Source organism: Dermacentor andersoni, chromosome 4 (genome assembly GCF_023375885.2).
Source record: "Dermacentor andersoni chromosome 4, qqDerAnde1_hic_scaffold, whole genome shotgun sequence".
Classification (NCBI taxonomy): domain Eukaryota; kingdom Metazoa; phylum Arthropoda; class Arachnida; order Ixodida; family Ixodidae; genus Dermacentor; species Dermacentor andersoni.
Genome location: NC_092817.1, coordinates 67,792,756 through 67,818,831, shown reverse-complemented (window position 1 = coordinate 67,818,831; position 26,076 = coordinate 67,792,756). Strand labels below are relative to the sequence as shown.

General features: G+C 47.4%; 1 protein-coding gene across 1 annotated transcript in view; it reads left to right on the top strand.

The window, feature by feature from the left end:
• Positions 1 to 26,076, top strand: part of LOC126536250 (salivary peroxidase/catechol oxidase-like) — a 202,248-nt gene that overhangs the window by 169,368 nt on the left and 6,804 nt on the right. Inside the window, exons 6-12 of the mRNA XM_050183142.3 lie at positions 15,815 to 15,982; positions 16,429 to 16,530; positions 16,805 to 16,927; positions 18,679 to 18,920; positions 20,736 to 20,868; positions 22,459 to 22,586; positions 24,326 to 24,528. Coding sequence (XP_050039099.1) covers positions 15,815 to 15,982; positions 16,429 to 16,530; positions 16,805 to 16,927; positions 18,679 to 18,920; positions 20,736 to 20,868; positions 22,459 to 22,586; positions 24,326 to 24,528 — 1,099 coding nt within the window. The remainder of the gene's footprint in view (positions 1 to 15,814; positions 15,983 to 16,428; positions 16,531 to 16,804; positions 16,928 to 18,678; positions 18,921 to 20,735; positions 20,869 to 22,458; positions 22,587 to 24,325; positions 24,529 to 26,076) is intronic.

The window sequence follows — 26,076 nt, the reverse complement described above, 5'->3', positions numbered from 1 at the left end:
TCAGACATTTGAATGGAGGCCAGGTGGTTACGTCTACGGATATGTTGTACAGCGGAAACTCTCCTCTGGTTAACCTCCTTGTCTTTCCTCTCTCTCTTTCTTTCTTGTACAATTCTGGACAACTAACGGTGACGACAGAAACATTCACGTAATAGTGTGCATGAACGCCTTCCTAAAACAATTTCAGTGTCTCGAAAGCAGCCACACATCCCATACTTGCCCGTATAGAAGCCTGGAACATCAGACGTGAACCTTCTCTTTTTTTATAATTACTTTTTATCGCCTGGGGAGGTATTCTGTAAGAGTCCACCTAGTGGATATGTCCATTTCGTCTGCTGCTGAAGTTCTGATTGGCAGGGCTGGGCTGTGCGTCCACAGTAGCCCAGACACCACATCCAATCAGAACTTCAGCATACTAAATGGACAAGTGCACTAAATGGGCCCTTACAGAATACCTCCCCTGTCTCTTTTACCATCTCTTACCAGATCTCTGGAGTACTAACCAACGAAATGAGAAACAAATATTTCGCAGCCATGGTTACACGCTACTGCACTTGTTGATAACTCGCATTAAACTCAGGTGTTAAGGCCTACAGATAGGCCCACATTTAGGACGCTTAAGAGTACAGCGCGACGCACCACGCGTGATCCGTAACCACGATGCGCGACCCTGAGATTCGACAAGCGCAGTGGCACGTGGCACATTCACACGTGGGCTCTCACTGGCAAGAGCCAAGGCAACGGATCGCCGATCGGCTATTCTGCCACGCTAAAGTGTTAGGCTGACAGTTTTCTTACGCAACGAGTGCCCACTTGCTGTTTTATTACAGATTCCGAGACACTTCATGCAAAGTTAAATTCAGGCGAGGTCGCCGAAATGTATGCTGGAGCTTAGCACGACCCTTCGTCACATGTACGGAGTAAAGCTGTCTTTTCAACTACCAAAATGCCGTAAAGCTTCGATTTACAATTGCGCGACCCATATCACGTTTAAACATGCTGTCGGGTATCAATCGGAAGTTCCAAACTTCTACGGCCTCTGTCGATGAAGCACTACTTCCCCTCCCCCCTTACCCCCACCCCGACCTCAAAGTACCGTAGATAACAGCTCTGACGTTGCAGCCGCAACCTTTTTCCTACTCGCTTCCCGCTTCAGCTCAGTTCGCGTAAACAGCTATAGCTACACACGCTTCCCCAAGTGAATACCGACGCACTTGCCATGTCTCGTACTTTTCGCATGTGCGCGGCCTGCTTTCCCGGGAAATCCGCATGCGTGCCTTCCGTCGACACCGAGAGCGACACGCATCCAAGGCTAAGCGGGACGCTAGGCGCTTCTAATTAGGTTCGCCCCCCCCCCCCCCTTTCGTATCTCCCTGTCTGCCGCGACGGCGGCTTGGTTCAAAGTCACGGGCGCACGGGAACGGCGTGTTTCCCACCACGCCCATGCGCACGTGAGCCTCGTGGTCCCGAACACTGCCGTCGTTGTCGTCGACCCAGATGCTTTTCTCCCGCAGACGCGCCGGAGGGCGTGGCCGAACGACGCCACCCAGACGCCGCGGCTGAAACACCAGCGGCTGGTGGCACCCGATGCACCCGCAAAAAATAAACTGGTTACGCGGCCCCGGGCACGGCTGCGAAGAGCCGACACGAGGAAATCGTCCGTGCGCGCGCCGCAAATACCTCCTGCGAGCGCTTAGGGAGGCCGGCCGATGTGTGCCATTAAAACAACGCGTTTAACCTACATAGCTATTGCCGCGCGCATGCATGATCGCTCTGGGACTGCAGACTCGCCAGACGTTCGTCTTCATTAGCCTGCCGAGGTAGACTCGAGCTGCTTATGTGCGCGGAGACGGGCATGGAGGTAGGTATGTTTGTTATGGCGCTTGCAGTGTTGGAGCGAAAAAAAAGAAAAGTGGGTTACTGCATCGGCCGGTGTTGGCGGTGCAGTTCGTAACTGCAATGCCCGCTTTCGTCAGCGTGATGAAGTCACTAGTTCTTGATAAGCCAGGTCATTTTCCTTGTCGCCATGCGCGTAGCACCCGCCACTTTGTAGCAACGGGTGTCTTGATGTATGTGCTTTTGTTCGCCGCCGTTTCTAATGTACCGAATTACGGTTATCTACGGAGTACGTTGCTTTTTTACGAGAACGCGCAGCGTGACCTTGCAGTATGTTAGCTAACTCCACGAGAACCCTACGTTAACAACATTTTTTTGTATACCCGCTGAAGAAGATGCTCATATCATGGTAACGACCTGGTTCGAAGCGTTAAAGTGGTCGCATTAAAGTTAGACATCGAAGAAAGTTCAAGTAATTTGTATGGAAGTCTTCATGGTATGTTTATTAAAGCGAAGTAAAAGTGTTGCGACTGGCGCTGATATACTAGAGACTACTCCCCGGGCGGCATTTCATGCCGCCACGCGAGTGCATGGTGAAGGGTAGTGCGAGTAGTACCGCCCTGCGAGAGTGCAGATGGCATTTCATGCCATGTGCACTGTCTCTCGTCCACGCTTAATTGCCACCCAAAGGTGCCAAGTTTTGGAGATGCCATTAGCGTGTACACGTTCCCGGGGACCACTAATGGCCAGTTACCTTGTAGTTATCAAAAAAGTTTAAGAATGCGAGAAGCACCACACTCGTTTGCGAATGTAAATTACACTCAAATGTGCGACAGGGTACTGCAGAGAGAGATAAGGGTAGATTAAAGGTAGGGCAGTCAACCATATGATATCTCCTACCCTTTAGTGGGAAAAGAAGGAGAGGGGAAGCAAAGATCACTATAAAAACACTATGTACGGATTACCTTGTCGGAACAAGACAGTCCTTCTTTTTAGCAGAAGGTTTCTTTAATGGCTTCTGCGCACCCTTCATAATAGTCCATGCAGAAATTCTGCAGCTGTGTTCAGTATAGGCTGATCAATCATGCTGTTTGAATTTTACGGGCAATTTTAAGTACATGCGGTACCGTGCACATAGACCTTCCCCGCAAGCGCTACAGAGTGTTCGTCTTCGCGGTCGTCCGCGGTTGAACGTTTTCACAGCAACCAACATGCATGCCGCCGTGTGGGAGCTGCGACAGGGGTTCGGCCGCTCAAAATTTTGCTCGAGACGTGTGCTCGAGAAAGAGTTGACGGCGCTGCATGCGATCAGGAGCGACAAGGGCGTTGGCACTGCCCCGCTTTTGATTCGCGCTCGTGTTAGCTGTAGCTTCAGATAACTACGTCGAAACGGACTTCGTCCGTGCCCTGCAAGGACGACCACCACACGATGAAGGTCTCACTGCTTCCGGAAGGTACGCAAAGTGCTCGATCCACGTGAGGATGGACAGTGGCACAGAATGTGCTCTTAGTTTCTGCTGTCAATGATATGCACTGCGCAATCTCTCCCAAAGCAGACTTAAACCACGTCATGTGGGGGTGCCCTAAGCACCCCCTTCCCCCTTTCCTCAAGCAATTAATATCTTGTGAGGAGCAGTGGGAGGCTGCCTTGCGCAGCTCGAGGCCCGACCTTCAGGACGCCATCCTGAAGTGGGCTGAGAGGATAGAGGAGGCCTACTTCAAGTAGTTCCTCCCCCCACCCTCTATCCCGTTTCCCCCTTCCCTTTAATGAAGGATAAACAAAGTTTTTAATCATCATCATCATAGGCCGCTTAAACGACAGGCGATGTGCACAAGCGAGAGAGAGAGAGAGAGAGAAGTGATAAGAGAAAGGTGGTAAGATAAGGTTAACCAGACTGAGACCGGTTGGGTACTCTGAACTGGGAAGGGAACAAAAGAGACTGATAGATAAAAAGGAGACAAGTTCACAGGGCCACCACAGATAATGCTCTTCTTGAAACAACTAGGCCATGCAAATGCTTGTGACTATTAACGAACATTCAACTGCATGTGTGCCCGCACACCAGCTCTCTTTCATCCTTCTTATATTTATTTCCCGATTTCCCCTTTCGCACGTGTAGGGTAGCCAACCGGGCGCAACCATGGCTAATCTCCCTGCCTTTCTCTCTCCTTCCGCCGCGTCCGCAGAACAGGAACAACAAACCTGCAGTTTTCCTTGTCACTTGGTTTCGTGTTACTTCTGTGTCTTCATATCGCTACTGCGAGAGAGAAATATGTAGGATATAGGATAACTCCCCTGTGTAGAACAGCAAACCGAAGGTTTTCTAGCCCATCTAGCTTCCCTGAATAATACATAGTGTTTCCCTCTCGCAACGGTCATTGACCTATCGTACGTTTACGACTGTTCCTAGGTGGGCGCGTAAATTCTAAAATCCTTTTTCTCTCTTTGCTAAGGGGGGTTTCAGTTGGGAGAACCGAACGTGTACGCTGCAGCAAACTTGTTTACCTCGATTTAGGCGTCGCTGTCCAGCGGAAAATTTCTCTCGCGCGATTACACGGCCCCGATATACGACTTAATTGAGCGCGGCCGCGACTGAATACGGCCGCTGCCCGAGCGCCGTACAGTGGATATATAGCTGCCGACGGGCATTCGTTTGTTCGGCGTGTCAGCCTTCTCAAGAAGAAATGGAAAAAATAAAAGCGCCGCCAGCATTCGGCCGCACTGTGACCATTGCAAGGCCACAAGCGAAGCGCGCGCGTTTTCGCCGAGGCGCCAATACATGCGCACGCGGCGCGGTATTCGGATTCCCGCGGTACGCATTCCACAACTCGCCCGGCGCGCGAACGGAGCGAGAGAGTGAGTCGTTTGGCAGAAACATCGGTTGCAAAAGAACCGTTGCTGCTCGTTTTTTCTTTTTCTCTCGCCCTGCGGCGGCAGCCAGCCTCACCTCGGCTTCGTACACGTACTACACAGTCCGCTGCCGGCGGCACAATCCGAAGCCGATTTGGAACAGGGCCCGCAGCGACTCGCGGTCCCGCCACGCCGCGGGGCGGCTTCTCCTGCCTGCCTGCCTGCTTCGAAACAAAAGGGCCGGTCAGCGGCGGACTCGACAGAAATTCTGCGCGGCGGCCTTTCTCTCTCGCTCTCTAAAGCTAGGACGCGAGTGGTGAGGGAAGGGGAGAGACGGGGAGAGAATGCGGCCCGAGTAGCGCTGTGTCTCCTTGGGAGCAATTAGTCCGCGGCAGATTAATTGAGGCGCCGACGAGTCTATCTCAATCTGCCGCTTCGAATAAGAACGGCGCGCCGCTCCGTGTAGGTGCTGCGTGTACGACTGTATACACGAACATACGTACGGCACTACGCGAGCAGCGGCCGATTTAAGCGCCCGAGAAGCCTGCGGCGAAAACCGCGGCGGGCTGACCGCATCGCGCCCCGTCTGGTCCCGACGCTTGTGTGACCGAGCAACATGGCGTGCGCGCGCGCGCTGGCGACACCAGCCGCGCTCTGTTTATCTAAGAACGCGTGGCGCATTCGATGAAGATCGGTATCGCAGAGCCCAGCACAACCACTCCCCCCAAAACCGACTGTCTTTTTCCTTTACTTTTTTTTTTTCAGCTTAACTGTACATATGTATAGGACAGACTTATGCATTAAGATGCCGCCTCGAATTTCAGAACACCGCTAATAATGAAAAATAAGCGAGTCAATTTATAATAATGCTGCTGTTTCTTTTCTTTTTTTGTGTGTGTTTTTCTTGTGCGCCGTTTTATTTATTCGAAGCATGCACTTGAGCGGCAAGGCCACTGCCGAAAGCGTCGTTCATTTGTTCCCCATTGTAAGGTAACGGCTTTAAAGTATACACCAAATTAACTCCTTATTTATTTATGTTTTACACTATATAGTCAGTTCTTGAGATAGTAAATTAAACGGCATTCCAACGCAAGGTCTGAAACAAAAACGAAAACAAAAAAATACAGAAATGAAAGAAAACATAGGTAATCGATATGGTTGCACGTATGACACGTTCCAATCTCCTATTTATTGCCGGAGTCGTGCGAAAAAATTTACAAGACCCATGACCTTAAGCTCTGAATGCAGCGCCACTACGTGTCTTTTATTTGCATTTACAACCTGCGCGCACGCCCTTTCCGTGTTATTACACAATCATACACGAGGAACGCTAACTGCAGAAAGAGCCTTCATTGAAACTATCGGTTAATGCTATTGCGTGTATATATATAGCTTGATATTAGTTTGCTCAAGGTGGCGCGTGCTACTGAAAGAGTTCGTTTTGCTTTTAGATTTCCACTTTTATAACATGTCATACGGCTTCGAAAACTGTAAAAAGTCACAAGCGCGGGCTTCTCATGCAAATCACCGAATATGAGGCCTTCGCCATCTTATGTATTGTCCGAATTCGGCAGCAACCGACGGCGGTCGCGCGACCAAGTTCGTCGCAAAGAGACAAGTCGCAAATGGTCGCTTTTTTCGAAATGCGACTATTCTGGGCCAGTCGCTCGCTTCTCGATTTTTCAGTCGCGCGACTGTGGTCGTAAAAGTGCTAAACCAATCAGCGGCGCGCCGAAAGTTATGTTAGCGTGTGTTTTCATCCGGCATCCTCCTGCGTCGCACCAAATACAAGAGTCCACGCCAACATGGCAGACTACAGGAATGTTATTGCTGTCTTGGCTCGTGATGCTGGGGCGCAGCAGTTCCAGCAACGTGTCGAATGTACGCGGTAGTATTCACAGGAAACAAAACAGCAGCAAAAGAAAGCACAGAAATTATGCGCCGATTCCCGTGTAACGCGAACTAGAAATTACAACTTACTCTCGATATTGCTTCTCGTCACGCGCGCGCAGTTTGAGCAAGAGGCCGCTTTGTGTGGCCGGCCACTTATCGCGAAAGGCGGCACGGGAGCACACACTATAGCGTCGCTTTTTCTTCGGAAGCTTCCGCACTGCCATAGCTGACACCACGCATGGCACAGCACATCAGCACAGTGACGACGACTTGCTCTTGCTCGAATCAAAATCTATGGCTGTTGCCTGAACGCGAAACCAGCCAAGTGCGCGCAAACTGCGTAGATCCCTAGAGTTCTCACTGAGAACGATAACCTCCGGGATTGCGACTTGCAGGTCGCGCTCGCCCGGGCTTGCCGTTACGAGCATCGGTCGCGTTCAGTCGCTTTTTAGTCGCCAGTCGCAAATGGTCGCGCGACCTCCTAAAGTCGCCGGCGTGATTGAGCCTTAAGAAATGGATCCAATTTAAACTTCGCTCACACGAGATCCCATCTTCATCCCATTTTAAACAACTCTTTCTGCATTTCTCGCTTCAAATGCACGCGAATCGCCAAAAGCGCTCGTGTGGACGAGACGGTTTCAAATTAATCTGATCTGGGCGACTCGAACTAGCGCGGTCGCGAGCCATTATGAATTGGGCTACGTAAGGCCCCAGGATGGTGCGCTCCGCTTCAACCATTCACATTAGAGCGACCAGACGTCCCACTTTAGCAAACGCAGATAGCGCGTTCATGCAGCTATTTCTTGCGTTCAATCTCTCCGTCGCGATTAAGCGGGTCGTGCCCGCTTTCCACCGAGGAAGCACAGCTGCAAAAGCAGTGCCGAGCCGAAGGCTGGACAATATCTAGCACAGTGCAGTTTACTCGGGCAACGAACAGTATGACCGCAAGCGGCACCTATCGAGTACTCTGAAAAGTTTGCGAAGTATACCCTATATCAGCGTTATACAAACATTACTGTTCAGGCCTGCAGGCAGTCTACATTTGGTTAACAAATAAGGAAATTAATACAGAAAGATATTCGAGGTAGTAGCTTGTCAACAAGCCAGCTACCGTTGTTGGGGAGAGGGACCAACAGTTGCCGACACGGTTATACCGACACGGTGTACCACCAACACCTCTAGTTCTCTAGAGGGTGTTGGTATCGCACGGTTGCCGACAGCGGTATAGAGAGAGATGGGGAAGAAGGAAAGGCAGGGAGGTTAACCAATTCCTCGCTCGGTTGGCTACCCTGCACGTGGGGAAGGGGGAAAGAGAGATAAGAAGGAAGAAGGAGAGTCATTGTGCGCGCACTCGCAGATGAAAGTTCACTCGCATATATGTTCGCTAATGATTAATATTCTCAGTGCGTGACCAGTGCGAGTAAAACGAATAAATGTATCAAAAAAGAAAAGAAAGAAAGGACGTGAACCATACTTCATAGCTGTATATAAATGCCCCTCGAACAAATCCACTGAGGGCGTGTCCATTTCGAGAACGCCGACTACAACGCTATTCGTAATCATCTCCAATAGCAGCGCCCCGCTTCAGCCGCCGCTCTCCACAACCTCTGTGCGAAAAATTCATGAGCCATTCCACTCTATGAAGGTGGATGACCAGCGAAGCTGTTTAGCGCACTTCACAGAGGTGACTCAGAATATTGAACAAAGGTACGAACATATTTACTGTGCTAATCTGTGGTCATCGCACACACATTCGCGTATCACCTCTGTTATCAAATTTGTACGTCACGTAACACAATGACTGGCTCATACGCCCTTAAGCACTGGCTCATACCCCCGTAGACGCGGTCTCCCCGTTACGACGACAGAAGTGAAATTCTACGCTGGAATGATGAGCGGCAACGAAGCCATCGCTGGTGATGATAGTTTTTTGCACAACGGAGCCAGCTGTGGAAGAAGACGACGACGACGAACGCCCGAGCAGTGGCACTAACGCGTTTGCACGGTTGGAGCCGATAATTTTTTAACAGTCCTTTTTGAAAAGGCTGGACAAAACATTTCTTCAAAAACATCTGTTCTTACCCTTGTGCCTGGGACCTCTGGTTCCCACGTGTGACAAGTGCAGTTCAAGGGCGCGTTACAGGTCCCCGAGCCCTATAGGGTATACGTGCCATTGAGCTTGGACCCTTTCTGCACTATATCCTGGATCCGCCCACATTATCATCTCTTTTTTGTCAACATCTCGGAGACATTTTTTTCCAGATCCTAGCCATAGATAGCTTCGCAGTACTATGGCCGTTCCTTGTATAGTTGCCGCTACCGCATCGCCTAGCTGCGCGCCTTTCGACATTACATCAGTGCGGCTGAGCGCTGGACTATAGTATATACATATACGGTAAACGTTCGCAAATTACTGCTGCGCTGCAGAGGATTTCGGGCAACGAGCTGACCGACTGCGTGGCGTTGACGACTGCTGTTGCTGGTCTCAGCAGGCTGTGCCTGTCTCAACTGGGTTACGTGCTTCTTCAAATTGACGGTGCATCATGCGGACGCAGCGCTGTTCTAATCAAAGCTGCGAAGTACATCATGAATTTGATTTCGTGGCGCGTGGTTTCTCTCGTATAAGGTTCTTACGTTTTAGGTATTCGAATATGTCATAATTTCTTAAAGCAAAAATTCAGATGCATGAACCGAGAGTAGCAAGCTTAAGCAAATTAAATATTAACAGAATGCCATACATAAACCAAGCCCCCTTCCCTCAAATTTTGGAAAAAAAGGCCAATTATAAAAATGACAAAGCTAAGGTTCCTAGTGTCGTTTTCGTTTGTCGAAAGTCTCCGCAGCGCAATTCAACGTTCGGCGACTCAAGACTCTTATCGCGGTAACCGCAATGCAAGCGACTCCCGTGTGCGAGGCCCCACACCCACTTTGCTGCCCACCTCGTCTACGCAGGACGTGCGGCCACGTCGAAAAAAATTCGTAACGCAGCTGCTCAGTTGTCGCATCGAACGAGTGTAGCACAAGATGTCAGACGTCGCGCTCGGCGTCAGTGCAATTCAGAGCAGAGAGTTGCGTTTGCCGTATTACTTCCTGCACGATGCCGTTCCCTTATTTTTATTATTATTATTAACATTTTTCCCTTTAACTCGCAGATCACGCGTAGAGTATACTGCATCTTTCGACGTTTCACAAACCTTACGAGAAATTGGTATTGATAAGTTATTTTATATTTTTTATTCGACTCTGTTAAGAGTAATGTAATCGTGACAGGCTTTATACGCTCGTACCAAGAGGATCACGATGTACTTATGTGAGAAAAAAAAATCATAAGAGTAAAGAGAAACAGGAAAAAAGAAGAGCAGGGAGGACGGCGAACCGGGTGCATTCACTGCTGGTGGTGCGCAGATAAATGTTCAGGAAGCAGGAAACCACGCCGTCAGTGTTAAGACATGTGAGGAAGGGATGTCAGCCGATGATAGACAGGCCATTCGTTGTTCCTACAACGTTTACATAAGGCGTGACCTGTGGTGGACACTGAAATGATCGAATGTCAAAAGGAGACAGAAACAACGTTTCGCAAAGAAAATAGAAAGAACGGGATAAAAAACATGAACGGCGAGACTTCGCGAACACGCTGACGTAACAACGCGCAGGTACAGACGCGTACATCGCTATTATTGCACCATCTTCGATGTATCGACTCTTCCCTAGAGCGCAGGAAACAGTGTTGCAGCGCCGGTCAAGACGTGGAGAGGGACGATACATGCACTCCACCACTGCTTTCCGCGAAAGTGTTCGGCATTCGATGGGATCCACGCGTTGCTTGCGATTGAATGCTCCGCGACAACTAGATGGTGATGAGAAGAAAAAAAGAAGAGAGAGAGATAGATAAAGAGAACGGACGACAACGAGTGTGAATGCGAAAGAAGGCTCTTGTACACTGTCAGGAAAGAGCACACATGCAAGCACGCCCGACGTGTCGAGAGGAAACAGACAGGGCGGCCGTGACTATGGATGAGTTCGAAGAGAAGACGTACACGTGCAAAGGGGAAAAAGTAAGAAAGAAAGAAACGACACGGCGATATCATGGCGGCGTCTGTGATGTTGAAGGCAAAGAGGGAGGAAGACGGAGGGGAAACAAGGGGAAACGGTGAACCAAGAAAAGAGAAAACAAGAGTAAAGAACTGAAAGGGGAAAAAAGAAGCACGAAAGGCCTGGCATAGATAAGGAAATACACAGCCCTCCTCCACCTTGCGAAGTAGCGAGTCTCGAAGAGCTGGCTTTCCAGCGAGGACGGCTTAAACGCGCGGAGGCGATCGGCTTTCGCTTCCTCGCTCTTCTTTCGAGGCCGCGCGCGGGTGAAACGCGGAAACGCCGCGGAAATGGTGACCGGCGAGCGCGAGGATGACGGAAATAGTCGCCTCCTCGTCGCGAGGGGCGAAATCACGATAGGCACGCGTTTTGAGAGCTGCGCGCCCGTATACCGATGATTGACCGGTCAACGACGGCGCCTTCGTCCGTGTTCGACGCGAAAGAAGACAGAACGGCCTGTTTAGCGCGCAACGGAGGAGCGTTTTGTCCGCTCGGCTTTTCGTATTATTGTTTCGCTCTTCTTTTTCTCTCTTCGGATACGAAAGAAGGTGCTCGCGTCTTTGCGCGGATTCGCTGCTTGTTTTCGCCCGAGTGAGGAACCGGCCCACAGACATAGAGGTAGGAAAAACAACTGTAATGTTCGCTCAGTTCCATGCCTCGTCGTCGTGTTCCAACTTTGAACCAGCTTTCGAATCTTTCGCAGGCCTCTTTGCAGGGATATAAACTTCGATGTAGGGTCCTGCCCCAGGGCGACATCTACTCGACGCGCCAAGGCGGAGTCGCATCGCCATAGAACACTTAGTGGTATACGTAGCCTTCGCGAAACAAATATTTGCATGAAGGCTCCCTACTCATTGGTATATGCGGAGATATGTGGCTGTCTGGAATGGCTGTTCATGCTAATTCAGCGAATATCACGCGAAGGGTGGCTACCGGAAAGCCGAATCACGAACTTTCTATAGCAATGTTGAAAGCAGTGACGCCAGGCTGACGCACGAGGGAGTACTTCGTGTTTTAAAATTTTTTCTCGGCACTACCACAACCACGTTAAGATCCCCAGGGGTGCTCTAAACCACCGAGGAATGGCTGCATGCATAGTTTATGCGCGCTACGTTCCAAATGCAGCACACGTAGCGTTTGCGTATCGCCATTTGTTTTCTTCTTATACTTTCCTTGAAGGCGGCGACTGGAGTCACTAGCGCAATGCGATTTGGTTCTTTCCTCGCACGGAATTTCAAAATACCGTTTTGTGACGTTCCAGAGCGCATTCCGTTTGGAGGCAGGTTCAGAATGCGACTTATAATGTTTGGGTCGTCAACTTTTCACTACCACAGACCCAATCTGTAGAAAGCTGTCAGGGAAGGGGTTCATTGAGGAAGGAGGTATATTTATTACAAAACAAGAGCTGTGAGGTCAGCCTAAACTACTTTGTTCTAGCCTTCTACTCAGAATCTGGATACAAGGGGGAAGGAAAACACTAGGAGAAAGAGAGAGAGAATGTGGAGAAGACGATGATGAAGAGAATAGGACAGTTTCATCGCTACGACATAGCAACAAATTCCAATGCCGTAGTACCACACGTGTGTCAAGTAACCCACCCGCACGCAGCAGCACAAACTCGTACCACAGTGAAAATTGTATCGCCTCTCTATTTTAGCATGTTTACCTCCGACCGTACTTGGCAAGTCGAAAAAAAGATTAATTGATGAAAATACGCCAATGAGAACGAAGCAATTCACTCCTTGTTATCTTTAATCCGCGAGAAGACTATATATAGAAGGCTCGGAAAGAGCGAACTGCCCTAATCCACGTGAACCTACCCCTCCCCCCCCCAATCCCTCCTCTCGAAAGAAAAAAAAAATGAAATGCCGCATGCTGTCTATAAATATCCCGGCCAAAAACCACGAAGGTGCGGCTGATATTTATCTCCATAAGAAATTATGCGTTTCCTTTCTTTTTCAAAAGGAATGCATAGTTCCCCTTGATCTAATCACAAAACGGCGTGGAAGTGAAATAAATAGCGGGAAACGACACCACAAGGACTCGGAATCTGGACAATTAGATGATTAACTGTGTCTATTCAGGTACACGAGGCTCGGAAGTGAGAGAGCGGTTTACGAAAGTGTCCTGGACATATACTAGAGTAGTCTCCTTTTTTTTTTTTTCTCTCTTCCTTCTGGCTTATTATAGGCCTGTTGCCACAGATGCTCCCACGGCATGTTCAACGCGGCTAACTTTTTTCCTCGAGGAACTGATCTAGATAAAAGTGGGGCGGACACATAACATCGATTTCCCGGCGATTGATTTCTTGCCCTTTCCTCATGAGTGCGTGCGAGTGTCTCCAGGCGTTTATGCACGCAACTGAAGCGAGATCTATTCAGGCCAACGGATGTTGTGTTAAGACTGTGTGACGATGTGCGATAGAAATTTAGGAGAAATGTAGTATAAATCATTTTACACCTCGAATGGGAAGCGGGTCTCTCGAACAAGGCACCCACTAAGAAATGAAATAGCTTGGTGAATTTCTAACCGCTTGTAATGTAAGCATTCTGATTTATGCATCCCATACGGACGAAGACAGAGCGGCACCACAGCATTTGCAATGAATTAACGCATGAACAAAGCAAGTATGCGACGTAAAATTAACTGACGGAACACGCTACAACTCGGTACCATGCAGGCGTAAGAATTCGTGTAGGTAGGTAGAATTAAATGGAGCCCAACTGCAGAGGTGGGAAGCAGTACGCATCCGACTACTCCGTTTCGAGCAGAACTCATCTACGATGACTATCCAAGTGTGCGAATAGACGAAACGTGTCTCGATGACGTGTGCACTACAGCCAGGCTTCTCGCGCGCGCTTCTCTCGGGAGATGCTGCGCCATCTAACGTTGCCGCCGCCAAGTCCGCGCATACTCACTCATAGAAATCGGCGTCAAAGAGGCTCATCGAAGAGCGAATAGATACGCAGTGTCACATACTAAGTGTCACATACCTGGTGGCACATAACCAGTGACCCAAATTTCCGCAATGATCTTTAAACTGCCCTATTTTATCGGCTCATATTTTTGGTTAGGTCAGATAACCGGACAAAAACTGGCCTGACAATGCCAAGAATGCTATACGCATTAAAAGGGCACTTTAGCACGCGCAAAAAAAATGAACACATGCCAGAGAGGAAGAAATAAATTATTAATGTGTGTGCCGCATACGGAGTGTAGAGATTCGCTAGTCTATTGCGATTTTAGCTGCAGTATAAGCGCCGTAACTCAACAACAGTTGGACAGTTAGAGCTTAGCAAGTTGCTTCGTGAAAATGGCTGTGAGCTTTCTAACAAGACACTGAAAGAGAAAGTGTTCGTGACTGCGATAATGTAGCAATTATTGTTTCTAGTTATATTCCTTGCCGTGATTTGTCAGCGGATTTTTCAGGTAGTCACCCCACCTATTACATCAAAAGAATAAGCCGTGCATGACCAAGAAGAGAAGAACAGAATTACTCGTACAACGTTCCCGCGCTCCGACCATTATCACAAAGTTCACCAACCTCTTCCCTCAATGACTTACTCCGTTTTTTCCTCCTACACTTGGCGATGCAGGAGTGTAATCATTCATGTTATTAGCTAAAATAATTAATGCAGGTAAATTTTCAGAAGTACAGACCGAATTTCTCTCGCTGACCAAGAGACCGCAAACGTAAAGGTACAAAGATTCATGACTGTTTACACCGTATACGCAATGCCAACTGACGTCATGCTTTCTCTTGCTGCTTACATGTAACTTTTGTTTACACGTTATCTTTTTCTCTTGCATTTTACCTGTATTTTCAAGTGAAACTGTTTTACATGTGTGCTAGCTACCATTGTAAATGACGAAGTGCGTTCTTATTTCACACTTTATTTTAAATTGTAATGTGTTGTATTGTGCAAAATTCTTTGCACAATTATAAGATTGTTACGCTCTTGTAATTTTACGTTCACTGTACCAAAATGTACAGTGAACACCCCCTCCCCCCCCCCTGTATATATTAATGCCCTATGGGCCTTTCGGGTAAATAAAATAATAAGAAAAACCTCGGCAGACACTTCAGGCTGCTTACGTGTGGGAATGCGAAAGCATTATAGACCCTCTGGTGAAATGTTTTTTTTTTTTTTCGCGAGTTCCTTGTCCGCGCATGCCCTCGCCTGCGTTCGAACTGCTCCTCTTGATTTGGCCTTTTGATTTGGCCTTACCGGCCGAATCAAAATGCGCCAAGCATCTAAACGCACTGGCATGCCCACGAGTAGTTCATAACTCCAAGGACCGCTCAGTGGCATTCAATTTTACATTAATGCTTTTTATTTTATGCACTCATACGCTTACGAGGTGGCGCCGCCTCCTCCCCATTGGCTGCGCCGTCACGTCCCCGGTGACGCAGGCACTAGGCGCACCTTTAGCCAAACAGAACCGTCGAGCCGCGGTAGCGTGCTCATCTGGCCCCCCGGAGGGCCAGGTTCGAGTCCCACCCATACCGAGCAGTAGTAATGATTTGATTTTACTCTGTGGTAATAGGTCGAGAATGAGTGGAACCCCCCTAGTCCAGGGTTTCACTGGCATGTGAGGCTCGCTGGGCTTGGCCGAGCAGAGCAACTTCGCTCTCTTGATCCTTGCTCGCAAGCCAAACCTCCCACTGCCTTTCAGATGGGTTTGTCCCTAATAAGGGTAACTTAATTTAGGATGGCCTTAGTCTACACGTCCACGTTATATGGGTGAGAGATGGCCTTGGAGCACACATGCAACACTATCACGCGATCACCTGGTGAGCTGGCCACACCCAGACTAAAATTTACCAATATTTTTTCCATGACATTAATTTACCTTGTTGACAGGAACCTCCCTGAGAAATTTGACGTCAATATGAGCATTTTTCTACGTTTTCCCTCTTTGCGCCGGCGGCCATTTTTGGGACCATCTTTCGGTCACGCCGACGCATATTCGCGCGATGGGGATATAATCCTATCGCATTAAAAAAAAAGAAGAAAAAGAAAAGAAGTACAGCAAAATAAAGCCCACCATACCAGCCCATATTATGGATATTTGTGAGATATAATTTTGGTATTGCTCGAGTGACTAACGTGTCACTACTTTTGCGTGCGATCGTTTCAGACGAGGAACGCCAGGATATCGAGTGCTGCAAGTACACGCCCGAGGAGAGGCATCCCAACTGCTTGATCATCGACGTCCCACACGACGACCCCTTCTACAAGTTCTTCAACCGCAAGTGTCTGGAGTTCGCCAGGGTTCTCGCCGGTCTCAGGCCATCCTGCACCCTTGGTGAGCGTCGAATATCAATCACTACGCTTTGAGCACACCCTGTCATACAAGCTGTTCAAAGCTAGGGACGCAATTTATTTGACTTGTAGGAGACGAAGTCCGATACCAGCTACATCGAAGCCACGGCGACCGAATTGTGCTTTTAAATCAAAATTTAATAGCTTCTTTATGCACGTTATGACGTGGTGCAACAACGAAAGCCTTCAATATACTTTTGTGCAGTTTCAATAGGCACTGATGAAAACCAAGGGTCATCAACGGAGTATATGTCGAAAGCTTGTGGACGAATAAACTTCTTTTAACGTCAGTGCAGCCTATACAACCAAAGTTCTTCGATCAAACAAATCTGTATCTTGTGTATTTTTTACGTTTGCTTGTTCGCAATCTTTGTGCATGCTGGTGCCAGGTGTGGTACTTTTACATCTGAATGACGTTTTGCCTTGCAGGTCCGCGGTCCCAGATGAACATCATCTCGGCGTACCTCGACGCCGGCTTCGTGTACGGAAGCACCCAGGAAGTCGCCAGCCGACTGCGCGAGTTCTCCGGAGGTACGTGTCCCCCCTCCCCGATCGAGGTCGTTGCGTGTATATACGTCTCGTGTGCGCTGCTTCGGCCGCGCTAAGTTGGCACGCCCATGATAGAGGGCTGCACAGCCCCCGACAGCACGACCTCGCGAACCGCAACTGGGGTGGACACCGTAATCGAAGACACCGCTGGCGCAGCTCGCTACTAATACGAATGTGGCCGTACAACGCCAACGCCGATTTGTATCGCTGATTCGTGTCTTTCTTTCTTTTTGTCTACCCTCTCCCCCAAAACAAGGACGCATGAAGACCACTCCTCTTTACCGAGACTTGGGCCTCAAGGACCTGCTGCCCATGAAGACGGTCGAGGCGGACGTTGGCTGCATGGCGAGGCCCAGGAACCTCTACTGCTTCGACGCAGGCAAGTGCACAATGCCCGCCGCAGCGACCCCCTCCTTTCACTTCCTTTAATTTGCTCCACGGGCGCGGGTGTGCAACCATCGTCATCGGCGGCGGCTCCAAACGTGTGCAGCGAGCATTGGCGGTACTTCCTGACCGCCATTCCGCCTTGAGCGTGACACGTCTGCGTTATGCAGACCTCGAGGCTTGTCAAGTCGATAACACCTCCTCGTTGAACCCGTCGTATACCATCGACCTCAAGGCACCACTGCGATACACTTAACACGTCGCCCACATCGCTTTAGTCGTAATGAACTATATATATATATATATATATATATATATATATATATATATATATATATATATATATATATATATATATATATATATATATATATATATATATATAGAGAGAGAGAGAGAGAGAGAGAGAGAGAGAGAGAGAGAACAGGTGACAAGGACAATGCCCTAATAGAGACGGGTTGCCCTTTGATGTCCACGGTTTCGCCGACAGCAGCGGCGTAGAGTGGCATTTAAAAGGCGGCGTCGACATTAGCAGACAAGCGGGGGTTAAGCGTGGAAAGCCCAGTGACATGTCAAAGAAGCTTGAACAGTATGCGGTGAGGCCTTAGTAGCTTCAAATTGTTAACAATAGAGGAAAACAAATCAAGGCCCTGGTACCACGTCAAAGGCACCTGGTTTACAAAATTGGATTGTCTTGTCAGTGCCAACAGTGGCAGCCTGACCTAAGGTGGCGGGAGACAGAAACGCGCTTGACCACACGAACGCACAGATCGAGCGAAGCACAACAGTACAATGAGACTGCCATTCCGAGTGGGCGATCTTACATGTGTTGCGGGCGACGAGTTCGACCTAATCATTCTCTTGCCGAACTAAGCCCAAGGTTACCCTGTATCACGTGGGTTTGTCACCGGCATCCCTTGCAAGTTTTCTCTTAGCTGTCTGTGGCAACAATGGCAAGAGAAAGCCTTGTGCGCCGAGATGATTGCGGCCGGTTATCAGAAAATAGCCTTCATGCACCACAATGTATTGTAAAACATTTGCGCGGGCCTTGAACAATTTAAAGCACAGGGTTGCTTTTTTTAGCAGCACAGAAAAATCGCCTTGAGGGAGTACCATGGCGCACAAAGGAAAAAAAACTGATTTCTGGTTCGCATTGTTCAGCCTATCTTTTGCAAGTAAATAAAAAATAGAGCACATGTTTTGTCCGAACTATTCGGTGAACAACAGAACAATGGCGCTAGATATCCCAAACAAAATTTTAATTGGGCTTTATCAACAGGGATTCAAATACGGGACAACAACGCTAACCTTAGCTACGTGTCGCGGTTACCCTAAGCAACCAGTATTTCGCACAACATTAGCTCTCTGTTCGTGTGTATCTTACAGACTTCGATAAATCGTCCAAAGAAGTGAAGAGGTGTCGGGGACCAATCGCCCATTTTACGTCGCTCGTCCTCCACTACCCAGGCCCTGCCAATTACGATGAACAGTGGCTTGGCGAAGACAGGTTAAGACTCATATCACGCTTTTCCGCGTAGTTCCCGTTCGCGTATCTAAAATCACATTAGGAAATTTCCAAGTTCTAAATTCTCATAATCTGAACGTACTAGCATATCGCGCGCAAGTGCTCTAAGAGCAACGAATGCCGATTGGATTACATCGTAAGAGCCTAATATACAGGTGTAATAGTCGTCTCGTTCTCGTATCGAACAACGGGCTTTTTCTTTCTTTTTTTTTTAAACGCAGGCGACGAACGTGTGAACGAGCAGTTGTCACTAACGGTGATGCACACGCTGTGGCTCCGTGAGCACAACAAGATCGCCAAGGGTCTGCAGACGGTGAACCCACACTGGGACGACGAGACGCTCTTCCAAGAGACGCGGCACATCCTCATCGCCGAGGTCCAGCACCTCACGCTCACCGAGTGGCTGCCCAGTGTTCTGGGACCAGACGCGGTCAAGAAGTACGGACTGACGCCCGTGCAGCACGTAAGACGGCTTCTCACTATTGACGACGATGACGACGATGATAACGACTATAATAAACATCATCTACGGTGCGTGCCCGCTAAGTGGCATTTACTAAGAATCTGGTGGCAGGTAGCAGAGGAAAAGCATATATATATATATATATATATATATATATATATATATATATATATATATATATATGTAGAGAGAGAGAGAGAGAGAGAGAGGAAACTTGAAAAAGGAAGAATGCAATAGGAAAGACTCGAGAAACAAGAATAGTACGTGACTGAGGAGTAGACTAAATGAAAAAAATATTATATCAAAGACCACTGTAAAAAAGGAATTTAGATAATTAGTTCATTTCAGTGATATGGACAGTCAACACAGAAGAGAGTAAAGTTAAAGACATTGAAATTAATACGATAGTCATTTTGCTTCACTTGAAATATCAGATACAGCGTAACGAACATCTTTGTGCAGGTCCCAGATGATAGGACTACAGGAATACTTAATCTTAGTGCAATCTGACAAAGTGGAGCTTCGAAGGAGTAACTCTTTTCTCTTGCTTGAATACCGCCAGCAGGATAAGAAGAAGCGGTTTGTTGATCCAATTTCATTATATGTATGACATAGAGGAGACATCGTGAGACCATCTTTATGTTAGTAAACATGTAATGGCGGGATATGACAGTTTACCGTATTTGTTGCTCGCAGTTATGGCAAAAATGGCTTACACCCACCACTACATGGCGGGGTATATTTCTAAATATTGCGGTTAGATCGAAATAATAATAATAATAATAATAATAATAATAATAATAATAATAATAATAATAATAATAAATGTTACACAATTTAAATAACAACATAACCGTGGAAATGTATGAATTAGCATGTTGCAAAAAGAAGGCGGATATATATTGGGTGCAGTCTCTGCCCTCTTAAACAATATTACACCCTTTGGGTCGTATCTTGCCATACGACGATAATCGTCATCTATCTTGTCCAGATTTCCTTTCTTTAAGCTGCGAGCCCGGTACTTCCGAGTCAGGAGCGACATGCGCGTTATCAGCATGACAGAGCATTCTCGAAGTAGCGAGCGCAGCGTTTTCAAGAAAGGAAACGCAAGCAAGACACATGACGATAATCGTTGTGTGGCAAGATATGGCCCTAAGGGTGTACATTTGTTTAAAAGTGCGGCGGCACGTTTGCATGACATCAGCAGCAAAATTTAGAGCTGCGCTGCAACCAATTCCAAAAAAGAGTTGCTCACATCAGGAAAAGCAACCTCATTTTATCTGACAACACAAACATCTTCAATTTTTTCCTTATGCTCATGCCTCATTTAAGCTTCATAGGAACGTCCTTTCTGGACGCTCCTCGGAAAATAAGAAAGAGATAATAAGGTGGAAAAAAAATGTTTGCCAGCAGTCGAAGCCGAACCCACAACCTCCGCATGACAGGTGCCACACGTTGTACCCACGTCAACTTTCCTAAGTGTTTCAGTGCGTGCTAAAGTGACAATTCCGCTTTACGTGCCCAAGTAAAGACGGTCCATAGAGTAGTTCAGTAAGATGGAATGATGCAGTCTTGTCTTGGAGGTCTCTAGAGAGAGAGAGAGAGAGATAAGGCAAGGGAAAGACAGGGAAGTTAACCAGAGATTATCTCCAGTTGGCTACCCTGGAACAGGGGTATCTAGAAAATAAAAAAAAGGAATGTTCTGACGAGCAGAGCGTTTTGTTGAACAAATTTTGCGGAATGCTGCGCGTCCTACTTGTTTCCAGCAAGCCACCTTGCAACAAGTTTCAAAGAACCATGCGATGATCTGCGCAGGGTTACTACGATGGTTACAGTCCCAAGGTGAACGCTGGAATCAGGCAAGCCTTCCAGGCGGCTGCATTCCGTTTCGGTCACAGTTTGCTGCCTGACATCACCGAGAGGTACAACAAGTTCCACGAAAAGCTCGGTGAGGTTTCTTTATCCTGTCTTTTTTTTTTTTTTCAGGCACACGGTAGAGCCAGTATTATGCTTTCCTATGTGATGGGTAACGCCAGTTTCAGGTCCCAGGAGCAATACATGAATACAGGAGCAAGACATGAAGACTACTTGAATAGACTAAGCGAAAAATCACGATTTAATATAAATCATACAAGTGAAGATAGCTAATATCTTAGTACATGTCTTGTGGCTACGTTATTGAAACTGCTGCTACAGCGAGAACAATGAAATGAGAAGATCGGTGGTGCCATTTCTTCTGCTTTCTCATGTGATACTATACTGACGAGCATCTTTTCGGCCAACATCTTTGCCGTGCGAAAAAATGTATTGAGTACCCAGAGGCTAATATATATATATATATATGGGGTGCTCATTGTTAAGCTTTCCGGGATTTTTAACAATCACCTGTGGCAGAAGATTGCATATATAGTTCTTACTTCTGAGCTGGACTATTCGAAGAGGCCGACACATTACTAGCACGAACAAACGAAGCACATATTCAAGTAATTAACAAACATTCACTAATGAAATTCTTAATCAGTTACGTTACGGCTCATACTTCAGTTTACGCATTGTAGCCGGTGAGTTTGCAAGACGTATCCACTGGTAATTAATTTCCAGGACGATACCAGTTTCGAGACATAATTTCCGAAAGTCTGGGACAAAATATGTGGGCGTTCGAGTTACCTTCGTGCTTCAATGCGTAAAAGAGCGTCTTGCATAAAAAAAAATATATATATAAGTGAACCAGGGCATTCTTACGCCGATTTCGATGGCGCATATCTCCAAACTGTCCTTCTGAACATTTATTCTAAGTGGGTTCGCCTTGCAAGCTCACCGGCTACAATTCGTAAATTGCAATATGTGCCATAAAGTAATTATTGTGAAGTTAATGAGTAAATTTATGTAGTTAGCTTAATACATTTTTCAATTTATCGTGCATCTTATGACCGCCTCTGTGAACAATTCAGCTTAAGGGCCAAAATTATGTTATCTGCAACAGGCGATGTCTAACGATTCCGGAAAACTTAAACATTATCACTTCGTACAGTGCAACTGACGGCTAAGACCATCATCAGTTGCACTCCGCTTCTCGAAGAGGCAGAAAGTATGTCGAACGAGTTTCAGAACAAAACTTTGCAATGTGGTGAATGCGGTTTAAATCATAGAACCGGGACCTAAAAGACGTGCGTCGCAATGCTCACACATTTCTCTCGCATTTACTGCTACATCGCCAATGATTTTTTTTCTTTTGTTTTTAGTATAAAGTAGGAGGAAGGGGGATAAATAAAATGACACAACATTCTTGCACGTGCCTTGCATTGATTGTTTCTTGTACGCTTTGAACTTGCAATTTAGATAACTAAGCTTTCTCTTTTGACTGAGCAGAGCGCTGACGGCCACCCAATATACTTGGCTTGGATGTATATCACATGAAAAGCCGATAGCGGCCGTGTGCTGGCTAACTTGTTGCGTCGTTACAATACCGTTAAGCAACGAAGCACGCAATGTGCACGCCTTTATTTTTTCCCTTTCGTATTATTTTCTTTTTTAACAGAGGCCATTCGTCTGTCTAAGCTGCTGCGTCAGCCCTACGACCTGTACAAGCCCGGCGTCGTCGACTCCTTCGCTCTTGGTCTTGTCGACCAGCAGTCTAATAGAATGGACCCCGAGATCACGACTGAGGTACGTTTGGCTCAAGGTTTACTAGCTTCAGTTGATTTTATAAACAACAACGCTCGAGGGACCTGAAGAATACGCCAATGCTGCAAAAATAAGGCCTGCTGTCTCGCTCTATGCGACTACCTCGTGCCTACACTTCCTGCTTCTTAAATGTTCACTCCTATCCATCGCAAAAACATGTTACAGCTCGCTTCGTACCCATGTTACATGTTCGGCCCATAGCCGTCGCTAAATGCTGCACCGCGATGAGGGTAATTAGGTTACTTTCAGATCAGTTTCCACAAATATCTGAGGTATTTATTGAGGCGCGTTAGCATACGTTCACACCATCCATCGTCTGGCTAGCCATACATATGCGAAGCCTACCATTTTACTACCTTTTTCGTTGACGCTATTGTGTTACGGCCCGTTTAATTAGAATTTCACTCCTGCCCTTCTACATCGCAGATGAAGCGCGTCACAGTACCTACGCTTATTCCAATAAAACGTCAGGACTTCCATCAGGGTTAAGTATTCGCGTCACGAATGTTGCGAAATGTATAGCCTAGCACGACTGCACGCGGGAAGACACACAGTTGTAATAGCGTGATTCAGCAAAACAATGCAGAAAAATGTATTGTAGTAAACGCTTTGTCGCAAGTAGAGGCCGACGAGACAGCTATGTCGCACTATACATTCGAACCTCGTTCAGCGAAGCGACATCGCGATAAAAGAGTTTAGTGATATATCTGATATTCGCAATGACAACAGACTCAATGCGTCGCCAACCGCATAGGCTATGCTGAGTATGTCCGTGCGCGATCAAAATTCTGTTCTTTGCAGTTACCTACATATGAAACAGCCGCAGCGCGGTGGAGCAAGCCTTCGTGCGCATAATGCTCTTGTTTCCACAAATCACGCAGCTGTCTGCCACGCGCGAGCACAATCTTGCCACACTATGAGCGATGACGCGTGGAATTTACGACACCAAATTTACGAATTCAGCGCAACACCCTCACAGGTAAAGCACAAAAAAATAATCTTTACACTTAGTTGGTTATACATCATTACTCGATGGCTGGTTGCGAATCGCAATACAGTATTATTAAAGCTCCGCCAACAGTAAAGCCGTCGATATAATTTTTTTGTTTATTTGCTACGACAAAAGCTCGGTGGAGCAACCTGGCAAACTTGACAGGTGAGTTGCAGCGAACATCGGTCGGTAGTCGCGGCTATGCTACTACACGCCAGGAAGCTCGGCCAGGCCACTGAGATTGCATTTAAGCGGCTATAAACAATAATAACCATAATAAACAATAAACCACAGCTACAATAAACGACAGCTTTCGTTATATATATATATATATATATATTCTTTCTTCTTCCTTAGGGGGCCGGCGGGCGGGGCTATTAAAATGCCATCGAAAGCTATAGATTACTTACGATGCTCACCGGAGCTCGGCTTCAAAATGCGTCTGCGTGGATTAACAGAATTAACTCTTCAATGTTTCTGCAATCATCACTTCTACTGATGGCCTAATGAATATACCATACATTGTTATAGATATATAACTAAATCTGCTGTCACATAAACACTTAACTCATCGCAACTACTTTGCCGTACCGGAGGCGCTTCAATTTTTTTCGTACCGAAGTTGACCCTACCTAATATGTCAGTGTCCGTCATAATGAGACGCAAAAGCGTTTGGTCGCAAACCTAACCTTCTCACTCCGTTGCTCCCCATGGTCGCTCGGCGGCGCAGGTGACCAACCACTTGTTCGAGGTGCCCGGTGACGGCTTCGGCATGGACTTGGTCTCGCTGAACATTCAGCGAGGTCGTGAGACTGGAATTCCTGGCTACAACGACTTCAGAGAGTACTGTGGCCTGCCCAGGGCCAGGGACTTCTCGGACCTTATCGGATACCTGCCCAACAAGACCATCCACCGATACGCGCAGATCTACAAGTACGCAATTTTGTTCTCGCGTCGCTCCGCGCTTGCGCTGAATGAAGAGCTTCCCCAGCGGGGTAACCGGAAATCATTTCAAATGCCGTCAGCAGCGCAATCAGAATTCGCGCGTCGTGCATACCGTGTACAAACTTGCGAACGGCGCAAGGTGCGATTCGAGTAAAGATCCCATGGAAGACGTGAGATGAGCGTCAGAGCAAATTTCAAAGGGACACTAAAGGCAAATACCAAGTGGACGTGGACTGTTTACATACCATCCCGGAAACCTCGCAACGCTTGTTTCGTGCCAAGAAAATACTTCGTTTATGATGAAATTGCATTTTAAGGGTCCGAATGCCTCTTTCGAAATTAAAATCTCCCGCCACCCAACCGGGGGAGTGGTGACGTTGCATACGCCATCACTACCCTTTGCTGCCGTCGGCGAGTAAAACGGCGTCCGACAGACGGCGGCACCGAGCCAAGACAGAGCGGTGGATTCGCCGCTGCAGCTGCTATTTCGTCAAGGGGCGTAGACCGTTCGGGCATCCCGCGACATCACATGGAAGTTGAATTCTCTGCTACTTGCAGTTTGTGCGAGTTTCGCGAGCGAGCAAAACCAGCGCAGCACAAGGCGATAACGAAACTACTAAAACGCGAAAGCGTGGACGGCGCGGAGTCGAGCGAAAACGAAACTTTCCACCGCCCGCGTCGTTGTCAAGGGTAATCTCAATGAGTTCTCTTTTTTTATGACTGAAATAGAGCTGGACAAGTAGCATTTTATTTCGTCTTAGAATACAATTGTATTATAAAACGAAATAAAATGCTATTTGTATACATCCTTGTATTAATACAAGGATGTTTTTTGCAACGAGTGGTTGAGTACTAGTGACAGAATTTAACTAAGGAGTGCTTTCGTCATCGGGCGAGTACTTGAATGTACCGGTGGAGTGTGTAATCATGTCCTGCATTTACCTTAATTTCTCAATTATTAAGGCTCTGTTCCCGAACAGAGCCTTAATCAGTTAGTGCACTAATCTATCACTTTAGCTTGCATTTAATATTCATCTTTGGTGTCTATTTAATAAGCGAATACAAGAACACAAGGCATACGCGAAGACACTGGAGAAAAGAACAGCGGCAGGATTGAGAACGGATTCGAACCATTGCCCTGCGGGTGCGGAACAAGATGCGTATTTACAAAAACATACTTACGCTAAAGCTTTTCATAAGAGCATATGTCTACCAATCGTGATGACGAAAATGTTAGCGAGAACGGCTGGCCAACGGCAAACAGCACATACGAATTGAAAAGCTTTTTTTTTTAAACTTGAGCCCAGGTCCCTATAAGCCTTCAATAACGCGAAATTCCACAGACTGGCTTCCTCACATGCCAAAGTCACCGTTAAGAACATAGCATACGTTGCTCTTCAAGCAATGCTGCAGCTGTCCCGCTCAGGGAGCTGGCAAAGCAGAATGTCGAGAATGCATGCTGACAGAGTGAAGCCTTTCAATTAACAGGGGCATCAGTATGGGCGGCCACACCTCTCCGTTTCTATAGCGTGGCGT